This window comes from Nilaparvata lugens, chromosome 3 (assembly GCF_014356525.2).
Source record: "Nilaparvata lugens isolate BPH chromosome 3, ASM1435652v1, whole genome shotgun sequence".
NCBI classification, from domain to species: Eukaryota; Metazoa; Arthropoda; class Insecta; order Hemiptera; family Delphacidae; genus Nilaparvata; species Nilaparvata lugens.
Window position 1 is genome coordinate 28,463,368 of NC_052506.1, and position 25,210 is coordinate 28,488,577.

Here is a 25,210-nt window from a genome sequence, read left to right on the forward strand (position 1 = left end):
ATTTCATCCAATTTTTTGCTTTTTCAGGGCTTATAACTCTCCAACAATGCATTGTGGAAATGAATGCTTATCGTAGGTTTGTAGAGTATTCAATTCTATTCAACTAGATTTATCATTCCACCATTTCATGTTATCCTTCCATTGTTATAGCACCTTCAATATGTGGGTGGAATTTCCAGCTCTTCAAAGGTGCCAACTTAGCGGTTCCACACCTCTAACAGATGGGCTGGAGATGCGCACTTTTGTTATGTCCCTAACAACTCCTAACTAGTAGTTCTGTGAACAGTAGACCTCACGCAGTATTCTCATCCACAAGTACCTGATTGAAACTATAGACCTTATGGAAATACAGCAATAGACTGGCTTCTCCACACATCTGTGTAATCACTTGTCAGCTGATTTATGATGAATAAGGGATAGTCTGATTTTTACTCTAATGTTGGCGTATGAAGGAGGCTCCTTTTTCCTTTTATATTATCCTTGAAATGCAAAATTTCCAAAACCCTTGTATATACGTTGACGCGCAATTAAAAAAGGAACATACCTGTCAAATTTCATTAAAATCTATTACGGTACCGTGTTTCGCCGTAAATGCGCAACATATAAACATTAAGAGAAATGCCAAACCGTCGACTTAAATCTTAGACCTCACTTCGCTCGGTCAACTAGTCCCAATTGAGCTGTGAAGTCAAAAACAATTGTAATCCAGGCAATTTTAGTTTCCCTAAAATTCCTTTGTTAAATAATGATCAATTGTTGAAAAATGAAAATTTTACCATTGAAGCTGCTATAACAATGAAAAAAAATTAAATAGTGGAATAACACATACGGTTTTTTGGCATATTTTAATTGCCAATTTAATATTTTATTGTAATAAAAAATTACAAAATTTTTAATGACGAATAAATAATAAAATAACAAAAAACACATATTGGCATAATAAGCCCACATCACACATAAAAAATACATTAATGTACCGTAACAAAAAATAGTATACTTTTTTAATCGTTCGATCCCACTTCGTGTACCACAAGGGTATTAACTCATCCTTTCCCCCAGGACCGCTGATCTACAGAAGAGAACTATCAACCAGAGTTGCTAGAGATTTCTGTAATACTTGTGCATTTTCAAGGCAAACCCTCCCTCTCCAGGATGTTGCAAAACACACAGACGTCTGTCTGTCTTCATATGTCTACATGCAGACGTTTGATTTTTTCTTTGTCTGTCTGCTGCTGTGTATTTAGAAGAAAAATTGTTTTGACTATGTTTGATTAAAGTATTCCATTAGAGATTCAGAGCACCATTATGTTGCTATGGTTACTGTTATTGCTAGAAGTGATAAAATGAGCACCACTAGCTAACCAATACAAAAGCAACAGACATGTTCAGACAACAGACACACATTTACAAAATTCCTTGATATATTTTATTTCACAAAAATACACAAGTCCACTGTAATACTTTGTCATTTTTGTTTTACTTCCCACAACTATTGCAGCACTATTGCAAACACACTCATTGCAACAAGACATTCCCTACAACTAACTATGTTTTGATCAACTGATATCAAAAAAGTAACGTACCTTTTAATACCTGAAAACAATTAAGGTGAGGGTGGAAAACAATTTTTACATTAAAAATGAATAACTCTAAAGGTGAGTGACAAGAATTTGAGATATAGCCTATAGTGTAAATTGCTGAATGAATTAACAGTAACAACTTCTTATCTCAAAATTTTTTGGTAGTATTGTAAGCTACAGATAGATTTAGTTAATGATTTATATACATATATAGATTAATGTATTTTATAAATTGAGTCAATCGCAATCACATTGCATTGGCGTGGACGAGCAAGGATCTTTTGCGTTGCAGATTGTATGGCTTTGTACAACAAATGAGTGCTTTTGACAATATCAAGTTGTTTTATTAAATGTGACTTTAGGTCAAAGCACACAGAAGGCGCGTTTCTGTAAACTACAGATTACTGATACATAATTATGAAGGAATTAAATTAAATCAGCAATGCATTAATTTTTTTGTTTTTCAGAGGATGGATCTCAACAAGAAGGCTCTATTGAAAAATTTGGATTGTTTAAATCAGTTGAAAATCCCAATTTCGAATCTATTCCACCTTTTATCCGAAGTAAAATCGAAATGACGGTTCAAAAAGCCATCCAGGTTCAAAAACGTTTTTTTCCTATTTACAGTTTTGATTTTTATTACTAAGTCGAATTATTTGACTCCAAATATATTAAATAATTAATTTAAGTTAGTTTATATTTTTCAAGTGTTTAAATAATGCTCTGCGTGATAATCAATAAATTTTTCCAACTTTAATATTAGACAATGGAGGAATGATAATGAATAATGTTTTTACTTACTTGGTGCTTTGCACTCACAATAGAGCTTTAGTTAAATTACTCAAACAGAAACAACTCAGCTAAAATCCTCTCAAGAAATTATTGTAGAATAAAAATATTCTGTTTTGTAAGAAATATTCAAACTTAGGCATTTTAATTTTGAACAAATTAAGGTTCAAAGATAAGAGTAATTTTTTGAATGATTATCTTGAAATTTTTCAGCAAAAAAAGATATTTTCTTTGGGAAAAGCTACCTACTACCGCACTATAAAGGATACATTCTTAAGAAGAGGATGGATTCAAAAAACTGGTATTTAGCTTTAGAACATTTTTACAAAATTTTATTTAGCAGGTGGTAATCGTTCCACCGTGAGTATGCCTATCTCTATTGTATCCGAGCGATTAGATATCAGTAGTGCGACCATGGAGTAAACCTCATCCTTGCTCTCCTCTCTTTCTTGTGTCTAGAGCATGCTATACATGATTAGTGAAAATTACGGAAACAAAACATATTTATAATAGAGATAATTTGACAGTAGGTTTCATTTGGGATTCTATTTTAATTTAAAAAAATAAATACTTTCTGCGGCTTCAAAATTTTGGTCCGCCATCGTGGATCCGTCACTTTGAATCCAACTTCGTTTTTTTAAATAGAAAGGTGCCAGAAAGAGTAGTCACTGGCTATATTGGCCAATTTGAAGTCAGAGAGCCCGAGCTCTTGTAAGCGGCGACTGCCGCTAATTCGTCTCCTGCGCACTATTTTTGGCAGACCTTGCAATCTATTGTCGTGCGGGTGTTGTTCGAGCATTCACCGAACCAGTTTCCTCACTTATTTTCACTACAGCGAGTACTACAGTGAACGATTATAGCGACGAAACAATAGTAAAATGGGTGAAGCTCTTGAAACATCGCTTGGCACAGAACATTTTTTACTCCTATATAGGTGCCTTAGTACATTATAGGCTACACAAGCAAGTCTGTCATACACAATAAATATATATTTAATTATATCAGAATTAATTGATTATTTTGAATTATTCTTGAATTTCAGGGGGAAGCGTTTGGATTTCCATAACGGGTTTACGTATTATTTAACTTATTAAATGTACCGGAAAATTTCCATTTTCTTGTTCATGATCTCATATTCTCATGAGTAATACAGTGTCTAGTACTACTACTTAGTCTAGTTCAAATACATTTTCTATAACTATATTCATTTCTCCACTAGAATATCAAAGTCATTATTATATCTACTTATATATCATGCATTAGCTTGCACGATATTTCTCTCTTAATACGAACGCATATGAATAATTCAATCGATGATTATTACAACATCTTACCTCTTATATGAAGTCTAGTTTCATCGTCTCGAATTTTGTATATGAATACACTCTGTTAGAAAAATGGTACATTAATATTTTATGCCTACCCATAACTTTTAATTAATCTCAAATCTTGTTTTGAGGATATGAGGAAGCCTTATGGTCAAAAAAGAACAAGAGACCTGAGGATTTAGAAGAACTCTACTGTCAAAGTCTGCTCCGCGCAGCCCCTGTGACAATCTTGTGGACCAGATACATTTCTGATTGGAATACTATTGATCCAAAAACGATTGTCAACAGATTCCCCATATTGAAGGGAAAAGAACATTTCTGTTCAAAGGTGAGACAGCTATATTAATTTATTTTTCCCTGTGAGATGTCAGACAAAACGAACTCATTTCTTCTAAAATGACGACCGTGTTCTATATTTGTCATTTACCCATACCGTAAAACGTATATGATTGTAGACCGCCAGTGTGGTTTATTAAAAAAATGAGTATATCAATTTAAATTGAAAAAAAGGTTTAAATATGTCTCATCTTGTTGGTATGAGTTATTAACAATAAGAGAATTCTTCATTTCCAAGAATAATATGCTCTATGCTCAAGAATTATATCTTATATTTATATGCTATCCAACTTATAATATTTCATACTAGTAAAGCATGCCAAGGATACAATCATTAAAGTTTCGTTTATTTCCTCAGATTGGATTGAATAATAACCTGCAGGATGCTTACTGGTTTCATGAAGATGGTGTATCTGCAGTCAAATTCCCTCGAACATACAACTTACAAAATCCAGCTGAATTGAAAAGTTTCATTGATGATTATGTGATTACTGCATGCATTAGTCTTCTTAAAATCATAATAAGAGATAAGATTGAGCCTACGGAATCGTACAATCTTTTCCAAATAGGAGGGAAGGTGATTTGTTTTTATATTTGATTTCTACAGTTAATTGAATATTTTCATATTTTTCAATAACTCAAAACTTTCACTGAAACAAATTATCCAGTAAAATAGTAGCCATTCAGGGGGTTTTCAGGAAAATGGTGTGAAATATTATCCCTCAAATGTTCAACACTCTATTTTGGACGGTGAATCCGTATTTGAGTTGCTGGAGTGAAACTTCCATTGCCAAAAAATAGAGCTCCGCCGTAAATTTCCTGCATTATTTTTAGTTTTTCAATTTATATTGTAAAAATTACAAAGCTAACTTGATGACTGCACTAATAAATATACTACTTTCTCATTAATATTACATCACATTTGACCAAAACCAGGCCATCAAAATTTTAACTGCTGTGGCACTCATTGTCAGATAGAGCGATAACAAAATTTACTAATCTGCTAGTGTTCGAACAGTCGTGGTTTCGAAGCCCGCCAAGCGCATGGATTTCCGATCATCTCATCTCATCATCCACTCACAAACTTCAGCGGGCATCATCCAGAAGAAAAATAAAATGAAATAAATAATGGAATATAGGGAAACACAGGAAAAGCCACTATAAGGTCAGTATGCAGTGTGATGCCACAGTAATGAGAATTGGTACCGTCACTGATAAGTGATGGAATCTCATACAATATTTATTTTTGTCGCTGGGTGGTTGGTGGATTGATTTAGTTCTTGTCTTTTGCATTAACCACAAATTTGAATGTTTGCCTTTGTCTTCAGATACCTTTGGACGTTATCTACTACGCTATAAAGAAATGTGACGAGTATATAACTTTTCGAGAGCATGGAGATCTAGATGAAGATCCGACAAGCAGAGCAGTCAGCCCTTCTACTGATGATTTATTGAAGTTGTACGACTATTATTTGAGCAACTACAGTAGAATAGTCGAACAAAAAGACTCATTCACGATATCTACTGCTCAAGAAATGAAAGTAAACAAAACAACAATATATTCATAAACTAATGCTATATTTTGTCATTGTCTCATATTATGTAGTACCACCCATCATCACCCGGATAAAAAGGCTGTGATAATAGGCTATATTTTACACTCTTGTTATAACAATAAATGTTTATTTATTATACAAGCCCAATAAAGAACCCTCAATCCGATGTGTCATACGCTATCACAATTACATGAATATGATGTTTTCCCCGGCACAAAAATTATTTATAATCACTTGATTTTCATGATCAAGCAGCACACTATTAACACTGTCTTTTTCTCATCATGACTCCACAATGTCCTCCTTCTTCTATAAAGCTTGAGCAAAACAAATGTTCTCTTCATTCAATATATTTTTTCGATAAGAAGCAGGTGAGAAGCACGATAATATACATGATAAGAAACAGAAGCAATAATGAGAAGTGAGAATGATTATGGTGGAGAATATGAACTAGAGGTGGAGATTTACAAGTTATAACAAAAGTGACAATGCAGAAAGATAATAGTAATTTCTTATTTTGAATTTCTTCAAACTAGAACATTGAAGTACAGTACGCCTACCTATTATTACATTTTGGTTCATAAATATAATTAAACTAGTAGAATATTATTTATATTTATTTGTTTCAAGTACAAGTTGAAATATTTTTTTAAGTTACAATGTTCTTGATGGCAATAAATTGAATTGAATGACTAATACAAAACTTGAATTGAATACTAATAGACAATATACAAAACTCATGCCCAATATATTCTGATTTTGTCTGTATTAAATTTTGACTGTTTCATTGAAAAGTTATTTTTGAGTTTCAGGATTTGTACAATGCATGTCGGTTGATTCTTCAATCACTACCGAAATTCATTCCCCAAGTAGATTCGGATGGCTACCGGAATTTATGGCTTGTCAAAGATTCTGATTCGAGTTGTGGAAAAGGAGTGTGGGTTCTGAGAAAATTATCCGACGTATTGGGCAGAGGAAAAACGTCTGTCAAGGGAAAGACTTCGCGGTACATTGTTCAAAAGTACATTGGTGAGCAAAATCAAGATTCTTCATATCAAATCAAACCAACCTTGCTACGACAACTATAGCTTGAAATTGAAAAATGACAGATTTCGAATATAAGAATAATTAAAATAGGTCTACTACTTAACAAGACTCTGAGCACCCACAATCCCATGGCTCTATGATTAATATTTTTCTATTGATATTAAATAGCTATAGGCCTAAGTTTATATTCTTATTGGTTTTCAAACATTTTTATGGGTTTTGATCGTTATAATTGAACAATTTGAACCTATGCTAGTCTTAATGAAGTGAAAAGAGTTTTGAGTTGATCTAGTTTAAATTTAATTAGAATAATTAACTATTAGTATCAAAAAAGCATTCTGTGGGTGTTTTGAAGATTAAAAGGTGCATGCTAGAGTGATACAAAACTAGAAGAAGGTGAAAAAAGCTGAAATTATGTAAGTCAATTTAGGAATGTCTTTGAGAAATGTATTTTAATGAGGATTGAATTTAAACTTCTTTTCAAATTTCTATTTCAGAAAGGCCTCTGCTTATTTATAATACCAAATTTGATATACGTCAGTGGTTTCTTGTAACAAGAATCAACCCATTACAAATTTGGATGTACAGGTGAATAAAATTATAATATTTCATGAGTAGAAGAATGTAGTGGAAAAATGGGATAGAGTAAAAATCCAGATCATTAATGAATGTATTCAACCGATTTAATAGCCTATCTTATTCGATATTATAGTAGCTGCATGGTGATATTATTTGCAGTCAACATTTTACTGCTGGCCCGAATCAATACATTTTCCAGATTAATAATATATTTCATTTTAATGATGTGTTATTTATGAAAATTGAGAATAAAGATTATACAAAAATATATTTCTTAATTGCAGTAAAAATGATTATCAATGTTTATTTCTTAATAGTTATGTGTTATTAGTGTGTTTTACATCACTATTTAATAAAATATTCAAAAATTGACTATTAACTCACTTTCTAGGAAAAGTTATCTGAGATTCAGCTCCCAACCGTTTTCTCTGGATGACACTCACGAGGCAGTTCACTTATGTAATAATAGCATTCAGAGAAAGTATCCTGTACATCCAGAGAGGCATCCAGCGCTTCCAAGAAACAACATGTGGGATTCCACAACATTTCGAAGATATCTCAAGTAAGCCTCAATGGATATCCACTGATAAAAATTACCATAAAAATAGTATTCCCAAATAAACATGAGATACCTACTTCAATAAAAAGCTAGTCTTTTTCCTTTCATATTAGTAATTCGTATATACTGCAGCTTCAAATCTTAGAACCGGCTCAAGAATTAAGATAAGACACCAACATTTCGAGGTTGAGTGCTAGAGAGGATTGAAAAGTACTAACTCCGCCTAATAAAGATGTTTTCATTTTCACTACATTTTATAACCAGTCTGCCCTCTAGTCAAAGTCAAAAATCAATGATCATAAATCACCCAAAACCTTCTCTAATAGAATGAACAAAAAAACTTTTGACAGATAAATGAAACCATCATATAAGACATGAATTATAAGAACATAACTGGAACCCTTGTTGAATTTATAAATTTAAAGTGTATAAATTGAAAGTTATTACGAGGGTACTAGTAATTTCCATAATTTGAGCATTAAATTTAAAGTAACCCTATTAATGTAATTTATTATGAATTATAAGATCATTGTTTCAGATTAAAATAGACCTATACTAAATAAAAGGTAAATTATAGATAATATTATAATTATCTAGAGGTGTTACTTGTCTTCGACAGAAAACAATATCACTTAATTTCTACATTATCTGGTACACGGTTTCAGTAAAATATATATTTATTCTATACATACAATATATATATATATATATATATCACGTACAATATTTATTTATACATACAATTTCTGTCTTTAACATTCATTAATTTTAATTACAAAAATTACACTCTCAGTTTTATTTAGGTCATAAAAGTTTTTCATCTCTTTAGAATACTTTAGAATGACTCAGCTATAGGGCTACTAGTGTATGATTTAATCCTATTAGAATTATTGAAATCAAAGTGTGTTTTTTTTACTGCGAATCTATAGATTTATTGGACAAGAAGAAAAATGGGCCAAAGTGATCTACCCCAGCATGAAAGCCAGCATCATAGCAGCCCTACAAGTGTCACAAGACGACATAGTCGACAGGCCAAATAGCTTTGAACTGTATGGAGCAGATTTCATACTAACTGAGGATTTTTCACCATGGTTGATAGAGATCAATTCTTCACCTGCTATGCATGCCTCAACAAGTGTTACTGGAAAACTTTGTTCGCAATGCTATAAAGATGTTATCAAAGGTAACTACGAAAATGAAAATAATAATAACTAAAGTCTATAAAATAAGTTGAGACTTGGCCCTCCATCCGAAGAAATTACAGCGTTGCAAAACTGTGTGAAATTGCAACTTTCTCAAATTTATAATTTAACCACAGAATTTTTTGACCAAGCGAAGTGTCTAAGATTCAAGTCGACGGTTTTGCATTTCTCTTTATGTTTATATGTTCCGCATTTACAGCGAAACGCAGCTATAGATTTTCATGAAATTTGACAGGTATGTTCCTTTTTGAATTTCGCGTCGACGTATGCATACGGTTTTTCGAAATTTTGCATTTTAAGGATAATACTAAAGGAAAAGGAGTCTCCTTTGAACGCCAATATCATAGTAAAAATCAGACTTTAGAATTAATATCGGGGACCGAGCTTCGCTCTGGAGTACAAAAGCATAAAAAATTTATTACGAAAGAAGAAATTATAATAACATTCATACAGAAATGTTCTATCTAATCACAGTAAATTGAGATTAATTCCTAGATGAATGCAAAAATTTCCCTTAGTTGCACAAAAGCCGGTTAAATTTTAATTCTGATCAACTTCACGTGAACCAAATCAGAGAAGACCATTTCAAAAAGATGGATCTACTGGAATTAATCAGGGTTAAAAATAACCCGGTTTTTTTGCAGCCGGCACTAAGTACCTGATGAATGATTATAAAAGTTCAACAGCTGAGTCATAATTTTTACACAGTCCCACACACTGAACTCGCTCACTCACTTCCATCACCAACAGACGACGAAATAATTATTATCAGCTGTTTTCCCAAGGATGAATAATAATTATCCTTTTATAATGTCCTTCAGCGAGTTTTCTCAGTGAGAAGACCTAGTGCAATCGAATCTTTATATTATAAAACTACTATGTTCTGAATTTCGTGAGAATCGTTAAAGCCGTATTCGAGATCCGGTGAAATACAAAAATATAAACAGAAGTTGCTCGTTTAATAGTATAGGATAAACAGAAGTTGATCGTTTAATAGTATAGGATTCATCATAAATCAGTGGATCAGCTGTCTAGTGCACTATAATACTACCGGTTCAAAAACATCGAACATCTTGAAAATGTATTTTTCCATCAACGTTAGTAGACAGTTGACTATAATACTACTCGTTCAAAAACATAGAACATCTTGAAAATGTATCTTTCCATCAACGTTGAAGACAGTTGCAGCCACACCTGATAACAGCGCTCACACTCACATTCCGGGACGACACGTCACGGTACGATAGGACAGAAAGCTCTATGTTTATTTAGGACTTTTTCTAGACATTTTAAATTGATTAATTATTAATTAATTTTTGAGAAAACAACAACAGGTCAATGTAACTTACTGAGCGCGAGGTCTACTGTTCACAGAACTACCTTACTAGTTGTAGAATATCATCCATGATATTCCAGTAGTGCTGGAAAAGTTATTACAGGGTTTCAGATTCCACGCTGTAGGTTTTCAAAAGTGAAGGACTCTTTCCCAGAGTTGGCACTTAAAATGTTCAACCTGCTGCCGGGCTCGGTGACAGATCTTCCTATTGGTGTTTTCAAGGAGAGGCTGTCAAGGTGGCTGATTGAGAGAAGCTATTACACTATCAGTGATTTCCTTGGGTATAGCTTTGAGGGTCTGTGATGCCACGCCATCTTGATTCTCAAGTTTAAAGTTTTCTTTCTTTTGACGCGATCAATCCGGGAACACCAGGCTAACGAACTAGACTTTGGATATTTGGATATTAAGGTTGAAGGATAAAAAGAAAGTTCATTTAAATAAAATTGAAAACATACGATACTACTTTCAACAATTGGAAAAATAATTTCAATTATTTCTGATGAACTTTCTCGCTTTTACCACCCACTTTTGAAACAAAAAAGTTTCTAGCATGTCAAAAATGTCATGTTTTCTGCTCGAAATATCACGACATTGACGAATTATTAAGAAAATATCCATAGGTCGGATATAAACGATTCAGACACCAATAGAAAGAATGCATTCTCCCCGTTATTTTGATATAAAATTCTTACGCATTACAACACTCCATGATTAGGAGAGGAGTGATATTCAAATTTCAAAAGAAAAACCCATTTTTGCTATGTTTTCAATTTTATCAAAAATTGAATATCAGGGATGATATTCTACAAACAATTTTGTGGTTGAATTAGGAATTTGTAATTTCACACAGTTTGGCAACGCTGTAATTTCTTCGGATGGAGGGCCAAGTCTCAACTTATTTTATACAAACTATAGATACCGTTATTGTAGCTATACCGTTAGGTTATACAGAATTTCATAAGTATTTCACAGTTTTTTTCTATAGTTGCAGTACTCTGATATTGTTGAACACTTCAAATTTATGATAAAATTTTCCATCATTTTGTAGCTTTTGATAAAATTAAAATAGTCAAGATTGCTGCGAAATCTCCTAATACAGTGCTTTCATTATGTCGCACACATAAAAATAAACATGTCTGTAAAAAGTAGGGTTTTTATTATCGGTATGTGGCTACCGCAAGATAGCATCACTATTACCGTATGTATAGAAAACACATGTAGCATTTTAATGTGTTCAGGTTACAACAGGTAAAAATATTCAATGAAACAATCTTGCATCGAATGTATTGTTCAATAAATTGATTCAACCATATTGGCAACGCGGATATTTCCAAGTCTGAACTTGTTTTATTCAGAGTATAATTAAAAAGGCTGTAAACTGTAATTGTTAAGCATTTGTTGTAGGAAACATAACGTTTCTAAATGATAACTAGTTCCATTGGAATCCATATTCTATTATTATTTTATTTTCAGTTGTAATTGACTATAACAAGAGTCAACAAGCTAACACTGGAGATTTCGAGTTAATTTACAAACAGAGTATTTTTTACAAACAGTTGAGTCCTGAATGGAATTTTCCCAATATTTATACGTATGGTACACAGCTGAAACTTATCAAGAAACAGAACCAAATAGAACCATTGCCTATAATGAACGCCTTAAAAATGAAGAAATGGAGAAATCTTGAACTTGATTCCACTGATCTTGAGGACGTTCAAAAAAAATTGCTGCGCCAGCAACGGAAAAATTTCATGAGAGCTGAGGATAAAGCATCATTTAACATACTTGCCGTTGAAAGTAAAAATACATCAACTGAAAATATCAAATACGGAAAACATACCTCAAACTTTAATGGAAGACGTATAAACAACGAACCAGATGAAAATCTTAAAAAGACGTTCTTACGTTCATCGCAGAAAATCAAATACATAACGCTACCAAAAATTACAACGGTGAATAGAACTTACTTTCAAGTAATGGAGAGGAATAATACAATAAACATTCTAGAGCAACAACTTGAACCTGAAAACAAAGATCCTCTGTTGAGAATGCCTAGTGGTACAAATTTGGCAGGATTGAGAATGGATTTCATTGAAATGACGGTTGAAGATTTCAACAAGGATAATAATCCACCTATGCAAGATTTTAAACCACATGAAAGAAAATCAAGACGAGTATACGATAATCAAGCATTGCTTTTAATTGATGATTATGAGAAACCTCTAAATAGTTTGGGAATTAATCGTCAAAACGCACAAAATCGAACCAATTTCCTTCCGGAAGGATCGCAAGTCGAAAATAGTTCTCTAATTGATGCAAATGATACAAGAAGATTTTGTAAAGAGGATACAGAAATTTATCTTTCTCAGGATAATTCCAAAACTTCCACTTCTAAAGAAAGTGGAGGAAATGTAGATTCAAATATAAACTTATATCACTTGCAAATAAACTCATTTGATAAAAGATTCAATGACAGAATAGAATCTATAGAAACTGATAAAATGTGCATCACAAATAATTACCATTCACACTGTGAAGAGACCTATACAAATTTATTGGATGATATTTATGGAAGTACCCATTATGAGGCTTTGGAAGACCAACAATCAGATAGTTTGATTAGGGATCGCCTTTTCTATAGAACTCTCCATCATAATGAACAGCAATTAATATCAAATGGAATTGATAGAAAGTGCTTATTGAACATCTATCTAACTATGAAAAAAGATAACGACAATTTATATGAGACAAGCAATGATAGATCTTTTGTGGAAATTGAATCTGCAAATAATGTTTTGAACTATATATTTTACATACATCCTTCAAATAGGCTGGACAATGAAATTAATGATAACCCTCCCATTATGAGAGAAGATAGTTCATCATTTATTCAAGAACCAGATGAAAATTGTACTATCAACGCAAGTTTACAAATTGAAGGAAGCATGAACTATAATGAAAGGATTGACAAGTTGCTGGAATACGATGTTTCAACTATACTTGAAGAAAAAAATGATCAACGGACCCTGCAACCCCAAGAATGTTCAATTCAGAGGCATTCTAATACAAATCTGTGCAATTTTGAAACAATCGAATTTGAAAATCAAGGTCCAACAGATAAAAGTGCAGTGAAAAATTCGAAAGAAAACATTTGTACTGGAAAAGGAAGCAACAAAATTTTACCTTATAAAAGGACTGCGCTTCAGAACAACTATAGCAGATTATTCTCAGCATGCTTACTTATATTTATTTCAGCAGTACTATTTCTAGGTTATATTCTACTATTTCACGATAATTTGAGTTCACTTGATTGGATTTATAGTTATTTGGAAACATTCAAATCAATCACTGATTAAAAACTCTAAAGAAAGTAATACTGATTTTTACTTTCCTTGCCCTATTACCATAGGTAAGGAAAGTATTGCTTTCCAAAAAAATGGTACCCTAATTTCATGTTTTCTATACGTTTCAAGGTCCCCTGAGTCCAAAAACATGATTTTTACTTTCCTTGCCCTACTACCATAGGTAAGGAAAGTATTGCTTTCCAAAAAAATTAGGGTACCCTAATTTCAAGTTTTCTATACGTTTCAAGGTCCCCTGAGTCCAAAAACATTATTTTTGGGTGTTGGTCTGTGTGTGTGTGTGTGTGTGTTGTGTGTGTGTGTGTGTGTGTGTGTGTGTGTGTGTGTGTGTGTGTGTGTGTGTGTGTGTGTGTGTGTGTATGTGTGTATGTCTGTGAACACGATAACTCCATTCCTAATCAACCGATTGACTTGAAATTTAAACTTAAGGTCCTTATACCATGAGGATCCGACAATAAGAAATTCAATAAAATTGAATTCAAAATGGCGGAAAAAATGGCGGATAATTACTAAGAAACCTTATTTTTCACGGTTTTCTCGAAAACGGCTCTTAACGATTTTCTTCAAATTTATATCATGGATAGCTATTTATAAGCCCTTTCAACTGACATGAGTCTCATTTCTGGGAAAATTTCAGGAGCTCCGTAATATTCTTGAGAAAAATGGCGGATAATCACTAAAATACCATGTTATTCACGGTTTTCTCGAAAACGGCTCTAACGATTTTCTTCAAATTTATACCATGGATAGCTATTTATAAGCCCTATCAACTGACATGAGTCTCATTTCTGAGAAAATTGCAGGAGCTCCGTAATATTCTTGAGAAAAATGGCGGATAATTACTAAAAACCATGTTTTTCACGATTTTCTCAAAAATAACTTGACAGATTTCTTTCAAATTCATACCCTGTATAGTTATTTATCAGCTCTATCAACTGGCATGAGTCTCCTTTCTGGGAAACTAATGGGGGTCCACCCCATCCTTGATAAATGGACTTAGTAACCTCCTTCTCGTGCATGAGGTAGATAGGTAGCGCAGTTCATAAAAAGAACACGAGATATTTCATCTGTAGAACAGCTGTTTTGACGACTTTAAAAAAATGAGGACTAAAAAAATCATCGAGTTTCACAATTTACACAAAGGAAAAATTACTCTGAAAACAATTATATATACACATATACAGAAGTCTGATCGTAGTTTCAAATATGAGCAAGGAGAGTTGTGTGAGTGTACCACACCAGATTTTTGGGTGTTGGTCTGTGTGTGTGTGTGGTGTGTGTGTGTGTCTGTGAACACGATAACTCCATTCCTAATTAACCGATTGACTTGAAATTTTAAACTTAAGGTCCTTATACCATGAAGATCCGACAATAAGAAATTCAATAAAATTAAATTCAAAAAGGCGGAAAATATGGCGGATAATGGCTAAAAATGACTTGACCGATTTTTTTCAAATTCATACCCTGTATAGTTATATAAATCAGCTCTATTAACTGGCATGAGTCTCCTCCCTGAGAAATCGACAGGGGTCCACCCCATCCTTGAGAAATTAACTTTGTAACCTTCTCGTGCGTGAGGTAGGTAGGTAGAGCAGTTTATTCAAAAGAACACATGTCGATATTTTATTTGTAGAACAGCTGTTTTGACAACTTTTAAAAAATCCTCAAATTTCATAATTCAAACAAAGGAAAATGTACTCTGAACACAATAACAATAGTATAATCGCAGTTTTAATTATTTAGCCGCCAATCGGCATAATGTTATTCCGCTAAATTATCCTCGTTAATGAGGCTTATAGATCAATGAGCAAGGAAAGTTGTGTGAGTGTACCACACCAGATTTTTAATATTGTAATATTGAATAGTAATGATCTTTCATTATATTTAGGCTATTACGCAATTGACCATTTGGCAAACAGGAATGTTTATTGCAATAAATAATCATTTATTTATTATTTGTGGATTAAAAATGTTGTGTTCATCACGAGACAAAATTACATTTTCTTTCTCGGGGAAATGGTTACAATGGCCTTCACTGGTTTCAATGGAAATGGGAACAATGGCCTTCATTGTTCCCCTCAGGGAGGGGATGAAAAAGTTATACTTTCATTTACATTAACTTTGTCCCTAGATGTACAAAAATAACCATCATATATACTTAGTTGAGACTCCTTCGTCCTTCTTCAGACAAAAAAGGATAGGCTCTCGATATACGTTCAAAAAGGTGGTTTTTGGGTATTGGTATGTGTGTGTGTATGAATGTATAATATGTTTGTCTGTGTACACGATATCAATTAACGGAATGACTTGAAATTTGGAACTTAAGGTCCTACACTATAAGGATCCGACAAGAACAATTTCAATCAAATGCAATTCAAGATGGCGGCTAAATTGTCGAAAATGATGTCAAAAACAGGGATTTTCGCGATTTTCTCAAAAACAGCTCAACGATTTTGATTAAATTTATACCTAGAATAGTCATTGATATAAGCTCTATCAACTGCCACAAGTCCCATATCTGTAAAAATTTCAGAAGCTCCGCTCCATCTATGCAAAGTTTGATTTTAGATTTCCAATTATCAGGCTTCAGAAACAATTTAAACGAAAAATTTCAAGTGGAAAAGATTGACCATGGAAATCTCTACAATTAATGTCCGCAGAAACATTTTCACCTAATATTGAAAATAAGCTCGAAATTCGAGAAAATGTGATTATTCAAATGCAAACTTAATGAGAGAGGCAACCATTGACTTCAATGTACCTATAGAGTGGTCCACGTTATAATGACAGTGGATAAAGATAGAAGAATAGCGATGCCAATTCTCTGCATTAATTAATTATATTTCTACACCGTCAAAAACATAATTGTCATCGTTGTGAACCTAGAAAAGGTATAGTACCACCGGCTTTGTCGAATGATAGAGAAGGATAGCAAAACCGAAGTTGATCAAATACTGTCATTATAACGTGGACCGCACTATAGAGTATTCTAGTTACCTTGGTTGAAATCATTCACTCGAAGAGATAGCAGAATATTATTAATCTCGTCAGCTAATTGATTTTCTATGTATAAAAATGAATGTCTTGTATGTTTGTTCCCTTTAGACTTAAAAACTACTGGACAGAACGGCATGAAACTTTGGAAATATGTTGTGAGAATATTGGGGATGGTTTCTGTCCAGAAACTTTAATAGGGGGGCTAATGATAATAACAATAATTTATTAATCCATTTTACAGACCTATGTTTTCGTACTTGCCGGCCAAGCGGCTAACGTAGAACGGGAAGATGATCATGATTCAAGATCATTTTGTGATAATATACAGAGTGAGTCATATGTATGGGAACCCTTCAATAAGTTGGAGACTGTTGTAGATATAACACTGTTACTTTCAGGATAAGTTGCTGGTCAAATACTCTACGTTTTGACGTACACCTCATCGAATTTCAACCCCTCATAAGGAGGTGACTTGGGGGTTGTAACTCGAATATTTCAAAATAATGAAGACTTGCACAACTGCAAGTATTGATAACAGAATTGTTAGCCAATGTATAATCGTTAAACTCAAAAATCCCAGATGGGGAATCGAAGCAAGATAAAAGTTATACGTTTGGGAATCAGATCCAATTATTAACTTGCAGTTTTCTTTCATACCTATTAGCCTACAGTATTATTTATCATAAGAGTGTATTTGCGGTACACTTCTTCTGTTCGGTACACTTTTCTTTTTTATTTAAATTGGATATTCTTTCTCAATATAATTGTTAAGATCATTATATATAAGAGTGAGAAAAAGTGGCAACTGAAATTTTTAAGTTATCTAATAATCGAGTTATGGGTTGCTGAAAGTGCTAACTCCGTTTTCTTTCCAGATCATAAACGGTTTCGAATTTTCCATTGGAGTTTTTTTTAATACATTCAGAATAGCATTGGCTTTATTGTTCTAATATGATATTTTTTCGCGATTTATGCCAAAATAAACAAGTTATCGAATTTACGAAAAATGTTACTTTTCTATTTATGAACGATATGGGAATAAAATGTGTAAGTTTGGAAAAATACATTTTTTGAATTTTTAAGAGAAGTCTGTTAATGGGCGGTGTGAATAAAAACGAGTAGGACAAGTAAATACTTGAATGACATGTAAACGCCAAAATTGAAGTGAATAAAAGAAGTATTTACTCTTACTCGCGAGTAAATACTTGAGAGGCTAGTAAACCCCTGAAAAATGCCAATTTTGGTGTGAATAAACGCAAGTAAATACTTCTGTAGCAAGTAAATACTCGTCCATTCGCAAGTCAACCCTACCCCAGACTTGCAGTCGTACTTGTACACGAGAGTTGGCTGCATTTATGAACCTGAATCGGGACTTATATCACGCCGGTCTCTATAACGTTTCACACGTGACCGGCGTAATATAAATCCCGATCTATCTAAGGGACTATTACGGTTTGAGAGCGAAAACGTAGATTTTCTCACTTCGCACTTTCTTGATGAAAACACTGATGCAAGGGGAGGAGGATTAACTGCAAGGAAAACGATGGAAATTTTTCTGAGATACCTAGTGATCCAGGATTCCAAAGTGGTGTTGCCAACGACATGGGGGTTGAAAGAAGTACAGCCAGCAGAACATTTTCAAGTGTATTGAATAAAATTAATAGTGTCGAGGTCTGAAGATTGGATTAAATTTCCAAGCACTATTGAAGATATGGATCAGGCCAAGGCAGATTGGGCTTCAAAATTTCGCATTCAATTCAGTTCAATTCAATTCAATTCAGTTTATTTCCAAAAACATATTACACGAATAAGAAATACAATATACAACATATTTTGGAATCCCCCTACTAGACTATCCATCTGTGTGTAGGGGGGGAGTTCCACTTTATACTTAATAAGCTTAATCTGCTCATAGAAGTAAAATAATAGAGAATACACTTATATTATGGATGTATTATTAATATTCTGATTATAAAATAGATAATATATGTGCTGATGTATATTTAAGAATGAGTATGTAGGAATAAGTATACTTAATACCTTGATTGATAAAAGAATAAATAAAGAAGAAATAACAATATTTTTTTGAAGACCGCAGTGGCAGGGATTCCAGAAATTCTCAGAAGAGAGAATGAAAAAAAAGCATAAACCAGAAATCATCCAAGGCAGATTTCAACCAATCAATTTATGAATGGAAAAAATATCATTTGAAATAATGAATAATTATTAATATTCAAAATGTATAATTTTATGAGTTCTCATTTTATTTTTTTTTTTGAAAATCAGAAAAAATATAGATAGAACAAATTTGCATTCAAAATGTACACGCCAACAATGTCAACAGCTGATTGGGATGGCTGCAAGATAATACGCAAAGTATTAAGAGTACGCAAAGTAATACTTTGCGCACTAGAGCCGTAAAGTGATTCATTGCGTTCTGTAATTAGTGCAGGAATGGTCACTTTTCAAGGTAACTGTAGGAAAAATAATTAATTATTCTCTGTTATTATTTTTGACCACTCTTAAGGCTGTTCGGTACCCTTTTTTCATTATTCAAATTGGATACCTAATCTTTTTCAATATAATTGTTGAGATCATTATAAGAGTGGGAAAAAGTGGCAACTGAGATTTATAAGTGGTCTAATAAGCGAGTTATGGGTTGTTGAAATGTAGTCCGGGCGCAAATGTCATGAATAAGGCACTCTGTGGTCATTTTTGAGTAACAGCCGAGGAAGATGGCCCAATATCTTCGTTAGGTCTAGCATAATAAGGATCGTGATGATAAGTCGAAATCACAGGCAAACACCTCGGAAACAAGATGGCCGCCAAAATTTCCAGGGTTTTGCTATATCGCTTGTATTTCAAAAACCGTTAAAGATGTTGAACCGTTTTTTTAGACGAAAATATTTTTAAAATCTTCCTCTACAATTTTTGTTTAATAACATTTTCCTCTAAAACGCATATTTTTTTAATTATAACCTTCAAAAGCCCAAAAAATGTTTTTTTTTCTAAATTTGTTCAAATTTCATTCCATTATAACTTTTTTGTGCAAGATATACAGAGAAATTTTAAATCTATGAAATTTAGAGCGTTTTTTCAACTTTGTAACGATATAATATCTTCATGCGCTGTACGTCGAAAAATGAGTTCTCCAGCGCCCTCCAAAGAAAACCCTGCTTGACTTCTGGTGCGTTTTTCCATACGCATGAGGTAACAAGCTAGAACTATAAAATCGATTTTTTCATGACTACTTTAAGATAGAGACTTGCAAATGGTTTCAATCTCTTCGTTACAACAAGACGAATAAAAATATTGATGATGGAAACAACGAAAATTTTATTATAGACATCATTGAAAAATACATGATGGCGGTCATTATTGACAGACATTTTTATATCGCTCGTTATTCAGTTATTGTGAGATATATCGTATTGGTTTTACCACCAAAGTGTTTAGAATTGACCAAACAATTATGTTTGAAAGAATCATCTCATTTCGACAACTCTTTCCATTATTTATTCAACTTCAAAAACTTGAAACATACATTTTTGGGGACAATATTTTACTTTCCTCTCGGTATTATGTATTCTACTAGGAGAAGATACCTTTCCTCAGTGTTTGAAGGAAGCTATTATATGCCCAATTTTTAAAGCAGGGGACAAGAAAGATTTGAACTGTTATAGACCAATATCACTTTTAAATATATTAGCAAAAATTTTTGAGAAATTAGAGCTGAAACTGGATTACAGAAAATCTCAAATTGGCTAAATCAGAATCTGCTCACTCTTAACTATGACAACACCCACTTTCTAACTTTCTCAGCTACACAACATGGACAGCCCACAGAAAACCTTCTAACAACTTCTATCAACTTTTCCAACACCACGGCATTCACTATCCACAGAAAACCAACAATAAAATACCTCGGCATTATACTAGATTCTTTTCTACGCTGGGATCATCATATTGATTGCCTCTGCAAGAAGTTAAGAAAAGTAATATTCAAGTTCAAAATGCTGAGAACAATATTATAGACGAGAAGTGCATGAAGATCGTCTACTATTCCTTAGTTCAGTCTTGCTTATCTATGGAATTGTAGGATGGGGAGGAACAAACTACGTTCACCTCGACCCCCTTATAAAAGTGCAAAAACTAATAATTGAAATAATCAAGCAGAAGCCACCTCGTTATCCATTAGACCAGCTCTACAATGAGTTTGGTGTGATGGACGCAAGACAACTCTACTCCCTAGAAATTATTTGCAGACTGCACAAGAACCCAGAAAGCTTTCAAAACAGAAACCACTGTCATAACACAAGAAATAGAAGCTTACTTATCACTAGGAAGGCAACATACCAACGACACTTCAACCACCTAGCACCAAAACTCCACAATTTACTTCCTGAACACATCAAGATAATAGAAAAGTCAAGAAAATTTAAATGCGCCGTTAAAAACTGGATCACAACAACTGGAAGACATAATATAGAAAACATAGTTTCGAACAATATTTGAGCTCACTTACCCAATGTATTTGCACCCCCACTCTAAATTTAATGTATTAATACTACACCTGCTCTAGAACATTGGTTTTCCATAGTTGAGTAGGTTAATTTCCGAAAAATGCAATTTATTTATATTTGTAGTAAAATTCATATATTGTATTTATGAATATTATGTACATTTTATTGATTAGAATGTTTATTTGTATATTAATGGAAATAAAATTTATTTGTATTTGTATTCGCAGTAGACAAACAATGGTATTATTGGCATAGTGTTGTATAATATTCCCAAAAGCTTCAAAATGACATGTAAATGATTGTTGTAAGTCCATATTTTAAGGCTGGAGCGTCATCGGAAAAAGAGTGAAAAGTACTGTTTGCAGTGGAAAACACACTTTTCCACCATATGCCAAACTCAACAATATTATTAGAAAACCATGTAACTCATGACTCCTTGAAGGTACAGACTTGGAAATGTTATCAATCTCTTCGTAATTATGTGTAGAAAGAGAATAATATCCATGATGGCAATCTCAAAAATGTTTGTCATCATGAAAAAAACAAGATAGCGTCGAAAATATATCGATTTTCAAGAAATCGTCTGTAATTCTGATAATGTCGAGGATATCGGATCAATTCAGGCATCTGGAAGCTCCAAAATAATCATACAACAATATCCAAAAGATTTATCCAATTCCACTAACTTTTAATATGGTGAATATAACTTCAAACTCTTGCTTTTATTGAACAAATTCTAGAGGAAGATTTTAAAATATTTTCGTCTAAAAAAACGGTTCAATATCTTGAACGGTTTTTGAAATACAAGCGATATAGCAAAACCCTGAAAATTTTGGCGGCCATCTTGTTTCCGAGGTGTTTGCCTGTGATTTCGACTTATCATCACGATCCTTATTATGCTAGACCTAACGAAGATATTGGGCCATCTTCCTCGGCTGTTACTCAAAAATGACCACAGAGTGCCTTATTCATGACATTTGCGCCCGGACTACACTTCAACAACCCATAACTCGCTTATTAGACCACTTATAAATCTCAGTTGCCACTTTTTCCCACTCTTATAATGATCTCAACAATTATATTGAAAAAGATTAGGTATCCAATTTGAATAATGAAAAAAGTGTACCGAACAGCCTTAAGATTGGTCAAAAATAATAACAGAGAATAATTATTTTTCCTACAGTTACCTTGAAAAGTGACCATTCCTGCACTGATTACAGAACGCAATGAATCACTTTTCCGCTCTAGTGCGCAAAGTATTACTTTGCGTACTCTTAATACTTTGCGTATTATCTTGCAGCCATCCCAATCAGCTGTTGACATTGTTGGCGTGTACATTTTGAATGCAAATTTGTTCTATCTATATTTTTTCTAATTTTCAAAAAATAAAAATAAAATGAGAACTCATAAAATTATACATTTTGAATATTAATAATTATTCATTATTTCAAATGATATTTTTTCCATTCATAAATTGATTGGTTGAAAACTTATTCAGAAATTAAGATTAACTCAAAATTATTCAAATTTTCAAATTAATTAAATTTTTGATTTGAATAAATTATCAATTAATAATTTTCAATTGGATTATGAAGTTTAAGATAAATTAAAGTTGTAATTGATAACAAAATTATACAGACAAACATTTGATGGATTTCAGCCATCAATTTACCCATAATCAACACTTCTCATATTCAATGGTAACTGTAGGAAAAATTTAATGTGAAATACGTGCGCAAAGTTCCTCTGCTGCACTCAAGAAACCATTCCGCCCTCGCCTACGGCTCGTGCGTAGATGTTTCTTTCGGTGCAGCAAACTGTCACTTTGCGCACCTATGTGTTTTCTGTAACTATTGGAAATAAATTCGATTTGATTAGAAGATTCGTATCACTCTCTTGTGTAATTATTTAAATACCAACATAAGCAATATCTATGAGTGTCTCTTAAGTATGTGCTGATCTGGTGCTAACTGTCTTAAACAGTACAGTATGCTGAATCAACATACCGATATTGTCCTGACTCCAATACTCTGCATTCCACAAGTACTCAGACTTCTACTGTCTCGGACTACCACGAACATTTTACATTTGAGAAAAGGTACAAGTTGAAGGTTGACAAAAAATGAGAAACAAGGAAAATAATAAATTTATATATTGATATTTCAGAATATGATTATATTATTGCTTATTTATGGTCAAGTATTCAAATACTAATACTACACATTTACTATCTATAACTAATAACAATATTCATCCACTATCTTGGTGTTTAATTTTGTGAAAAATTTTACGTTAAAAATGATACTTTATTCATCAAAGTTTGTTTATTAATTTACAATAAAAAATGCAATGCCAAGAATTAGTTGTTTTTTTTTTGAAAAATGTGATTTTGTCAGTATTTAATTATTAGAAATATAGGGAGGGTCTTGATATCAGTTCATCACATGCCTATTTTGAACATTTCGTGAGAAACAGAAACAAGTGGGAAGTTGAGCCAATCAGTTCTTTGAATTTCATGGCATCATGACATAATCGTTATGTTTGATTTTGCTTCAAAGTTGAAAGGGTAGGTTAGGAGGTTGGGTTTTTACTTTTAAATTACAATATGCTGATATTATTGTAAATATCATTCAAATATATATGATTCTGACTTTCTGAAAGCAATGTCAACTTGACAAACTGAGATTTCGACCCTCCCAAACAGCTGATTCCAAAGCGTTCAACTAAAAATTCATGATGAAGTAAGTGAATATCACCCGAAAGAAAAAACTGTTATGAGATTCAGTATTATTCCAAATATCACCATAACTGAATACTGTAGTTTTCCTAGTTGGCCTAAACTCATTTTCACAATGTAGAATATAAGTGTGAAGAAATGAAATGTCCAAAATGAGTAAATCAATTCATGGCTTTTGATTGCATATATGAATGCATCCATCCAATAACATTTAAACAAATAGGCTCCTCCAGAATCAATCTGTATCAAGTTTGGTATCAATTATCTCATCGGATTTTCAGCTGGTTTGAACTGGCATTACATCTCACAATATCGCTAATATTAAGTTTAATGAAATGTTTCCAATGTGTATTTGCTACATTAGTATCAATCACTGAGAACTTAAATTCGAATTATATTTGATAAAAATCAAGTACTGACTATGAAAGAATAGAGTTGTACGAGAAATACTGAATCCATGATGAAACGTGAGCTAGCGTAAAATAATTTTCCTTGTGATTGGTTAGCTAATGCCATTTTTTGTACTAACATCACAATATTTATGTTATTATTCCACCATTATGCATGTTAAAAATACAGTATAATGCATCCAATCTGAAATTATTACTTTAATTATTTTAACGAATAAAGGACTCTGAAGTGTTAATATCAAGTTTTCTTTGTTCAAAGAATTTTCTGATACGTCTTTATAAATTCTACCAGGACCCTGATGCATGAAAAAATAAAGACTAATTCAAAAAGACTAAAATTCAAGTAATTTCCTATTCTTATAACCAGATGGCTACTAATTCTAAGATAAGGCTTTTTCGAAAAGAAGGCTTCTCTGATTGGTTCTCGTGAAATTAATCATGAGTGAAATTTAGCTAATTTTTGTGCAACTTAGCTTGTATTTTCTCATGCAATAGGTCCCAGATTGAACGGAACTTGGCAAACACACGATGCTTGCAGATAAACATCATGTGTAAGCCAAGTTAGGTTCGATTTAATAGAATACCTATATTATAAGGACAGCGAAAAAATAGGACATACAAAAATCGATGTGTGAGTATAGTCTGTATAAAATAAGTTGAGGCTTGGCCCTCTCCATCCGAAGAAATAACAGCGTGTTATAATTATAACAGGAATAAAATAGTGTAGAATTGCGACTTTCTCAAATTTCCAAATTAACCACAGAATTAAAGTAAATGCAGAACCGATATTCCAGTAGTGATAAAATAGTTTCATGATTAGGGTTAAATTTTTCCGATGGAATTGAAGACATTATTAAAATAAGTTTTTT

The 25,210-nt window shown here is 32.8% G+C and overlaps 1 protein-coding gene across 5 annotated transcripts; it reads left to right on the forward strand.

Moving 5' to 3' along the window:
• Positions 1-931: 931 nt before the first annotated feature.
• On the forward strand, positions 932-25,077 carry LOC111049631 (tubulin glycylase 3A). Of its 5 annotated transcripts, none has more exons than XM_039423474.1 (11): positions 932-1,655; positions 2,048-2,178; positions 2,583-2,670; positions 3,829-4,025; positions 4,392-4,610; positions 5,362-5,574; positions 6,396-6,618; positions 7,134-7,224; positions 7,607-7,777; positions 8,704-8,957; positions 23,178-25,077. In XM_039423474.1, the coding sequence occupies exons 1-11, from the start codon at positions 1,640-1,642 to the stop codon at positions 23,318-23,320; spliced, it is 1,746 nt and encodes a 581-aa protein (XP_039279408.1). In that variant the 5' UTR covers positions 932-1,639; the 3' UTR covers positions 23,321-25,077. The 5 variants fall into 5 exon arrangements, with proteins under 5 accessions (XP_039279408.1, XP_039279409.1, XP_039279407.1 ...); XM_039423475.1 differs by lacking the exon at positions 23,178-25,077 and adding an exon at positions 16,913-18,419 and having other exon boundaries at positions 938-1,655; XM_039423470.1 differs by lacking the exon at positions 23,178-25,077 and adding an exon at positions 11,786-13,708 and having other exon boundaries at positions 943-1,655.
• Positions 25,078-25,210: the final 133 nt, after the last annotated feature.